The sequence below is a fragment of the Petaurus breviceps genome, unplaced genomic scaffold (genome assembly GCF_028583685.1).
Source record: "Petaurus breviceps papuanus isolate PSGF00001 unplaced genomic scaffold, PetGlider_PUasm1.0 582, whole genome shotgun sequence".
Classification (NCBI taxonomy): domain Eukaryota; kingdom Metazoa; phylum Chordata; class Mammalia; order Diprotodontia; family Petauridae; genus Petaurus; species Petaurus breviceps.
The window spans coordinates 11,166,384-11,175,550 of record NW_027186390.1 but is presented as its reverse complement, the minus strand read 5'-3'; the positions used below and the strand labels follow the sequence as shown (position 1 = coordinate 11,175,550).

Below are 9,167 nucleotides of genomic sequence, written 5' to 3'. Positions count from 1 at the left end.
GGAAGGAAGGAAGGAAGGAAGGAAGGAAGGAAGGAAGGAAGGAAGGAGGGAAGGAGGGAAGGAGGGAAGGAGGGAAGGAGGAAGGGGGAAGAGAAAGGACAGGGAGAAGGAGGAAGGGAGAAAGGAGGGAAAGAGGAAGAAAAGGGGGAAAGGGGAATAGAAGGAAGGAGTCATTCATGAAGTATTTTTATCTCTGCTTCACATGTCTAATATCTACAGAAATTTCATTACTTTCTCCTTTTTCACTGAATTGTGATAAAAAGAGAAATTGTTCTTCAAGGGTGGTTTTTTTTTTTTTTTCTCAACTCTCTGATCCAGGGAAACGGGTCCTCATAGTCTATGCACATCAGGAGCCCAAGTCCATGAACGGATCCTTGAAGGATGTGGCGGTGACAGAACTGACCAGTCAGGGCTGCCAGGTCACTGTGTCTGATCTGTATGCCATGAACTTCGAGCCAAGGGCCACAAGGAAAGATATTGTGGGTGAGTGGTAGGTTCAAGCCAAAAGTCTATTACTTTTTTTTAAGGTGCCTGTTTACTTTTTCTCAAGAGATCTACTGACATCAGTCTCAAGTGACTGTACAGAGTGAAAACTGAAACAAGGGGCAACCAATCTTTCTGGATATTCTAAAGTTTTCAAAAAGTTCTAAGATAATACTATACCACAAACAGTGACTCCTTCATGGATACGAGCCTCTGTAAACTGCTTAGTTAGTGGTTTGGAGAAGGTATCAAGACTGCTGACAGTCTGGTTCCTACAATTCTACCTTGTTCCCCTGGGCAATACCTCTTTAAGGTTGAGGAATGAGGGAGATTCCTAGGCAATAGACGAGAGGTCTTCTTGGGGAATCACAATCCAAATTTTCTCTTTTTAAAAAATATCAATAAATCAAGAAGCATTTATTAGGTACCTACTATGAGTCAGGCATTGTGCTAAGCTGCTGGAGATACAAAGACAAAAATGAAACGATCCTTACCTAGAAGGTTTACTTGAACTGGAATAGGGGAAAGCACAACGAATTCTGAATCAGATAACCTGGGTTCCAATCCAGGACCTGCCATTTAAGTGTTGATCAGAGTACAGTCTTCAGAAGGCCAAAGGACAGAGTGGCAGGACAGAGGAGATGTCTTTGAAGAAAGCAGAGGGGCTAAAGGACCTCAATCTGGAGAACATTTCTGCTAGTCAGCTTGGAAGAAGAGAGGAGAGAGAAAGAGAAAAGGCAACAGGACACACAGATCTTCTATTTTCTAAAAAGAGGCTAGTTTTAAACCTTCTTGCCTAAAAATATCTCCAATAGGCTATCAAAAACATTTCACAAAGCAGTGGCCAGGTGGCTCATCAAGTAAGAGCACCAGCCCCAGTGTTGGGATGACCTGGGATAGAATCCGGGCTCAGATACTTAGCACCACACCCAGAAATAACTGGCCGTGTAAACTTGAGCAAGTTACTTAACCCCAATTGCTTAAAAAAATATATATTTCACATAGTCACAATGAGTAAAATTATATTAATTTCAATTTTATTTATAATCATAAGCCTCTCTTTGAAAATATAAACCTCTGGGGATATTGGATGGGTTGGGGGGGGGTGTCTGTGCTAAGGGAGCTTTCAGTCATTCAAACCTTAGTGTAAATCACTAGTGTCAAATAGAAACAGATCCTTGTAGCAAAATGCATATTGACTCATAAAACTACAAATTAACATCATCTATGTTGTATTTTTATTTATTTTGTTAAACATTTCCCAATTTTAATTTTTTTTTTGGAGGGGGGAAGGCAAGGCAATTGGGGTAAAGTGACTTTCCCAAGGTCACACAGTGTGTCAAGTGTCTGAGGCCGAATTTGAACTCAGGTCCTCCTGACTCTAGGGCTGGTACTCTATTTACTGCACCATGTAGCTGTCCCCCCCATTATAATTTTAATATTAATATTTTAATCTTGGGTGTGGGCTTTGCCCAACAGGTAGGTCCCAAGTTTGATACCTCTGGTGCAAGTAAATCAGAATTCTTTACTCCTTTCACATAGCTGAAATCAGTTAATACCAAATAAACGGTCTTTGACTGAATGTAGCACCATCAATTTTGTGAGCTACCACAGCTCTCTCCTAGAGGAAGGATATTAATTCCCAGTCTTTTGGGAAGCGTCTGTGACTTATTTTAAAGGGATCATTGGAACCAGATTTCTTTAAGCTACTGAGAATAAGAATAATTAGGCCTAGCTAATTTCTCCACAGGTACTCTAAGCAACTCAGAATCCTTCAATTATGCTGTAGAAACGCATGAGGCCTATAAGAAAGGATCTCTGTCCAGTGATGTGGTTGAGGAGCAGAAGAAAGTGCAAGAAGCTGATTTAATCATATTTCAGGTAAGTTTTTCCTTTGTTCAACATGTTGAACTTCTTCTCCCAGGGAGTGAGTACTTCTAGGAAATGTTTCTCAGTAGGCCCCCCAAGCACTTATCAGAGCACTATTTACTTGAGTTATAAGCTTTATTAGCTTAGCATAGTACCTGGCATACAATAAGCAATTAATAAATGCTTGTTGACTGACTGAATTATTTCCTTCAAAAGTTGTGTCTACAATGGAAAGAGAATTGATGTCTTCCTTATAAAGCTGAATCTTGGAGTCCCAAGCAAAATAATAACAAAGGGTCCTGCATTCTGCCCACTGATCCAAGAAATGCCCTCCATACACCCTGAAGCTTCCCTTTCATTTTATTGGTCCCCAAGACTGTAGCAGTTACTATGAGGTTCACATAATTAAGAAATTATCCCAGGGCAGCTAGGTGTTGCAGTGAGTAAAGTGCTGGCCCTGGAGTCAGGAGGACCTGGGTTCAGATCGGGCCTCAGACACTTAACACCCACACCCACACACACACACACACACACACACACACACACACACACACACATACACACACATACACACAAACTAGCCCTGTAACCTTGGGCAAGTTACTTAACCCCAATTGACCTCCAAAATAAATAAATAAATAATTTTTAAAAATTAAAAGAAAAAAAACAGAAAGAAATTATCCAGACAGTTCAGACAGTTTAGGTTGAAAAAATACATTCACCTGAATTAGCCAGACCATGCAAGCAAAAATCTTCCTTTGTTCCACATTTCTAATTAATTGGCTCAGCTCTTCCTTTCACTTCAGCACACTGTCCTTTTGAAGTCTAATTTATCTGAGGGTTCTATATGCCAGACTACCTCATTTTATTGTACTTCACTTTATTGAGGCTTTGAAGATATTGTGGTTTGGGTTTGGTTTTTTTTGCTTTTGTTCTTTTTTTTTTTTTAACAAATGGAAGTTTTGCAGTAACCATACCATACAAGCAATTCTGTAGGTGCCATTTTTCCAGCAGCATGTGCTGACATTGTGTCTCTCTGTGTCACATTTTGGTAATTCTTGAAATTATTTCCAACTTTTTCATGATTACCGTATCTGTTAGGATGCTCTGTGATCAGTGATCTTTGATGTTACTATTGTAATCACTTTGGGGCACCACAAGTCAGGCCACTATGGGATGACAAACTTAATTGATAAATGTTGTGCATGGTCTGACTGTCCCACCGACAGGCTGTCCCTACCTCTCCCCCTCTCTAGGGCCTCCCTATTCCCTGAGACACAACAATATTGAAACTGGGCCAATTAATAACTCTACAATGACTCCTAAGTGTCCAAGTGAAAGGAAGTGTCAGTCAATGTGGCAAACTTCATTGTTGTCTTATTTTAAGAACTTGCAACAGGGGCAGCTAGGTGGTGCAGTGAATAGAGCACCAGCCCTGGAGTCAGGAGGACATGAATTCAATTGTGTCCTCAGACAGTTAACACTTACTAGCCATGTGATCTTGGGCAAGTCACTTAACTCCAATTGCCCTCCAAAAAAAAACAAAAAAAGAACTTGCCACAGCCACCCCAACCTTCAGCAACCACCACCCTGATCAGTCTGCAGCCATCAAGAATGAGGCAAGACCCTCCACCAGCAAAAAGACTACAGCTTAATGAAGGCTCAGATGATGTTTAGCATTTTTTAGCAACAAAGTATTTTTTAATAAAGGTATGTGCATTTTTAAAAGACATAATACCATTGTACTCTTAATAGACTGCAGTATAGGGTAAACCTAACTTTCCTATGGGCAGCTATAGTAGAAAGAGCATTGGGCCTGGAGTCAGGAAGACGTGAATTCAAATCTGACCTCAGATACTTACTAGCTACGTGACCCTGGGCAAGTCATTTAATCCTGCTTGCCTCAGTTTCCTTACCTGTAAAACAAGCTGGAGAAGGAAATGGCAAACCACTCTAGTATCTTTGCCAAGAAAACTCCAAAATGGAGTCACAAAGAGTCAGACATGACTGAACAACAATAACAACTTTTATATATACTGGGAAACCAATAAATTCATGTAACTTGCTTTATTGTGATATTCTCTTTGTTATTCATTCATTCATTCATTTATTTGTTTTTGCTTTTTGGAGGGAGGAAGGCAGGGCAATTGGGGTTAAGTGACTTGCCCAAGGTCACACAGCTACGGTAGTTTTGTGTTAAGTGTCTGAGGCCAAATTTGAACTCAGGTCCTCCTGATATCCTCTTTATTGCAGTGATCTGGAACCAAATTATGCCTGTATAGCTGCTTCCCAGAATCCTGAACCAAGAATTCAGCCCCATGTGTTTTAACCTATTTAAAACTATTTTGGGTAAAGCTGTGAGCTCAGAAGACACCGACTCCTGGGTTGTGACTGTAAACCTTGATGTAAAAAATCAGAGAGCTCATAAACCCGTCTACCAATTAAGTCTGAGGGCTCAGAGTTGTCTATCAATATGTGCCCTTGCATGCCCTGGCTCTGTGACACGCAGGCAGTACAAGGGCCTGGGCCAGGGGGAAAAAAAAAAAAATTGTGGAAGTGCTGCCCCCTGGTGGGAATTGCGGAGCTCTGCATCATCAATGTCTAATGTAGCTCTCAACACATCACTGAAGGAAAGGATCTGCCAAGTAGCTCATTTTTTTCCCATTCTGGATCAAATGGGAATTTGACATATATGTTAAAAATTAATGCAAGAGACTAGGTGTGAGAATATGGCTTATACCGTCAGCCTTGACTAATGGGTCTTGGTTAGTTTTGCTGAACTGCCTTTTCCTCTCTTTCTTTTTACCTTTTGTTGTCAGGGATAATGAAGGTGAGAGGTAGGAAAGATATTTTTGGAAATGAAGATGATGAAAAAACTAAATGGATCAGTTACATTTCCATTTATGTCAGTGCAAAAGTACAAATCTCCTTCCTGGTTAATACATTAAAATCTATGTCCTACGTGAAGATAGAGCTTACTGCTTAAGAGGTAGCCACTTGTATACAGGAACATTAAAGGGTCCTAAAAATTACTATTTTAATTACTATGTAGAGGATAGAGTGCTAGGCCTGGAGTCAGTATGACTCATCCTCTTGAGTTCAAATCTGGCCTCAGAAACTATCTGTGTGACTTTGGACAAGTCACTTAATTCTGTTTGCCTCAGTTTCCTCATCTGTAAAATGAACTGGAGAAAGAAATGGCAAACCACTCCAGTATCTCGGCCAAGAAAATCCCAAATGGGGTTTGCACCACCTAACTGCCCCCATTGTTGTTTAGCTCTAATTAATAGGAAGATTTTCTTGAAATCAAACCTAAATTTGCCTCTTTGTAACTTCTACCACTGCTGCTAGTTCTACCTTCTGGGATGAAACACAAAAAGTTTAATCTCTCTATTGAAGACGACATCATATTTGTCTCTAAGTGTTCTCTTTTCTAACTTAAACATCTCCAATTCCTTCACTGGGTTGAACTAAATGGCTTCAAAAAAATGTGTGCTTTATTTTTAATTCAAGAATTCTAAAATGAAAACCAATGTCATTTTATCCACAAAGCTTTTAGACAGAATATCTTTTTTAGAGAAAGAATATCTTTGTGAAATAAATTCACAATGAAGCTAAGTGTGCTTTGCTGAAGTATTTTTAATGATTAATATTTAGTTCACTACTCCTAAAATTAATTGGAAATATTTAATAGAATACTTTTTTACATAATTAAACAAAATTATTTAAGAGGTTATGTTGAATTAAAAAAAAACTTGCTGAGAAGAATGGTAGTAATTTTTAAATATCCACTTACATTTTTTTGTTGTTTAGTTATTTTTCAGTCATACCTGGCTCTTCATGACCCCATTTGGGGTTTTCTTGGCAAAAATACTGGAGTGATGGGCCATTTCCTTTTCCAGATCATTTTACAGATGAAGAAACTGAGGCAAACAGGGTTAAGTGATTTGCCCAGGATCACACAGCTAGTAAGTGTCTGATGCCAGATCTGAACTCAGGAAAATGAGTCATCCTGACTCCAGGCCTAGAGTTCTGTCCACTGCACCTCCTAGCTACCCCCCATTTACATTTAGAGATATTAAAAATAATAAATCTTGAATACATTTTCCTACCAAGGTGAAGTGCATAACTCTGATTTGAGACTAAGCATCTTCCTGTTTTCTTTCTATAGTTTCCTTTGTATTGGTACAGCGTACCCGCCATAATGAAGGGCTGGATAGACCGAGTGCTCTGCCAAGGATTTGCCTTTGAAGTCCCCAAATATTTTAACAAAGGTTTCTTTCAGGTATGTGCTATGGAATATGTTAAATTTATCATTTGTAGAAAGAATATTTAATATAGTGTAGGTTTCTAAGACCAGCATAGAATTTGAAAGTCTACAGTCTTCTTCCATACCATTTGATTGGTTTTCTCATTTAGAGATGAGAAGTAACTTTTGCTTCTTTGTCATGACATGAGCCCCAGCTTAAGCCAAGATAAACTACATATTTTGAGATACTTATTTTTTTCTAATTTTTTGTTTTTCTAAAACTTAAATACATAAGAAAAGAAAAAGAAACATACACATTTAAATATTAAAACAAATGCAAAATAAAAAAAGAAAACGTCTTGTGCACAACAGAATGTAAGAGAGGATTCAAAATATATAGCAATAAATTTCCACTTCAAAAAAGCCTAAGTGATAGATATTACATGTTGTGTTGAGAGCTGTCCATCTTTTCTTTGCTTCCTTGTAAGTTTTCTTTTGTTCTCTGCTGTGCACGAGGTATTTCTTAAAGAGCAAAGATATCGGCATGTTCAGAGCAATTAATGACACCACCCTTTTCTTATCTCCCTAAAGTTATTAATAATAATAAATAATGATGATGATGATGATAGCTCACATTCTGCATAGCATTTTAAGCTTGGCAAAAATACCTTACATACATTGTCTCATTTGGTCCTGAAAACACTTCCATGGAATATTATTATTATATATATTTTACTGATGAGGAAGTTGAAGTTCAGAGAGAATAACCCAGAGGCCCACAACCTGTATGTCTGAGGAAGGATTTCAATCCAGACGTTTCTGATTCCAAGTACAGTGTTTTATCCAATACTCCATGCTGCCTTTCCTCAGTGACACTTATGCCAGATTCATAGCCTTCCCTCCCCAGCTTGTTTAGGTTTTTTTATTTTCCTTTATAACACCTGCTCTTCCAGTTCCTCCCTGATTCCAATGTCCCCCAGCTCTGCTCCCCTCCAGCTGTGCTCCACATCAGGACAACAGTGACTTAGGACTGACCATCCTTAAGAACTGTTCGAGTCCAATACGTTGAATTCTGAGATTTCTTTTTATGACCATAATCTGCTCCTTCAACTTCTTTCATTCCTTTCTCTTCTATTAAGCTTTCTCTTCACCATCATCTCCACATCCAGCCCCTTCTTCTTCTAGTCTGTCATTCAAGTTCCTGTTTCCCAATACTGCTCTACCTAGTCTGGCTACATTTGTTGTTATTGTTCAGTCATGTTAGACTCTTTGTGACCCCATTTGGGGTTTTCATCGCAAAGATACTGGAGTAGTTTGCCATTTTCTTCTCTGACATTTTACAGATGAGGAAACTGAGGCAAACAGGGTTTAAGTGACTTGCTTAGGGTCACACAGCTAGTAAATGTCAGGGGCCAGATTTAAATTCTGGAAAATAAGTCTTCCTAACTCCAGACCCTGTACTCTATCTACTGTGCTACATTTTAAAAACTAATTAATATCTCTTTCTAACCCCTGAAATTCAATTATATGTCCAGCATACACACATACACACACACTATATTTTTGGTATGCTGGTTCTATCTTTTGAAGCAATTCACACTTATAGTGGAAAGGAAAGAGATACAGTACATACTTAACAGACAACTATGACCAAAGAAAGCTATTTAAGTTAGTTAAATTGAGTTTTATTTGAAATACCTTTGCAATTTCTATATATAGAGGAAAATAGACTAAGCACCAAATGTAAATTTTAATCAGACTAAATTGCTCCCTGTATTCAGAATTCCTGATTGAAGCATGGGCACATGGAATATTTCTCTATACATCATCACTGTTTGGTCTTGCTATGGCTGCATATGTCAAGATATACATAGATACACATATATTTAAAATATTTATGTATATCTGTGAGTGGGTTAAGTGGGCTAGCTTGCACACACTTTGTCATCAATTAACTGGATTAGACCCTTAGTCAAGAGCTCCAAAAATAAGTAGACTAAGTTATCCAGGGACTGGGGCCTATGTATATACATTGGAGATCTAAGTATTACATTCAGACTTTTACTAAAGTGAACTAAAAGCCAGTGTCGTGCTATACACTTGTAACCTCTGCCACTGGGGAGGCTGAGGCTGGTAAATCAATATAGCTAAGGAGTTCTAAGTTTAAGTATCCTGAACAATTCTGCAATCTACTGATCAACAAGTATTTGTTGAGAGCTTACTCAGAAGCCAGGCCTCAAATTCCTCTGTCCCTAAGTGTAAAGTCTGGCATCAAAATGGCAGGTCCCAACATCAAGATTAAAGGGTACAGGCTGCCTGAGGAAGGGCAAATCAGTCCAGGATAGAGAGGAGATGAGGGCAAAGCCCCCATGCCAGTTAGTAATGCAATCAGATCTGTGAGGGGCTGTACAACTTCTAGCTCAGGCAAACAGGGAGAGTTGATCTCAAATGGTAGGTAGAGAATGATAGAAAGACAGACAGATAGACAGTGATAGAGAGGCAGAGATAGATAGATAGATAGATAGATAGATAGATAGATAGATAGATAGATAGATAGATAGATAGA

General features: G+C 38.7%; 2 protein-coding genes across 4 annotated transcripts in view; both read left to right on the top strand.

The window, feature by feature from the left end:
- Positions 1-9,167, top strand: part of BPHL (biphenyl hydrolase like) — a 467,045-nt gene that overhangs the window by 271,697 nt on the left and 186,181 nt on the right. The window lies entirely within an intron of this gene.
- LOC138173543 (ribosyldihydronicotinamide dehydrogenase [quinone]-like) overlaps positions 1-9,167 on the top strand; it is a 15,761-nt gene that overhangs the window by 933 nt on the left and 5,661 nt on the right. The window contains exons 2-4 of the mRNA XM_069103583.1: positions 319-483; positions 2,234-2,364; positions 6,524-6,637. Of these exons, the coding sequence (XP_068959684.1) occupies positions 319-483; positions 2,234-2,364; positions 6,524-6,637 (410 nt within the window). The remainder of the gene's footprint in view (positions 1-318; positions 484-2,233; positions 2,365-6,523; positions 6,638-9,167) is intronic.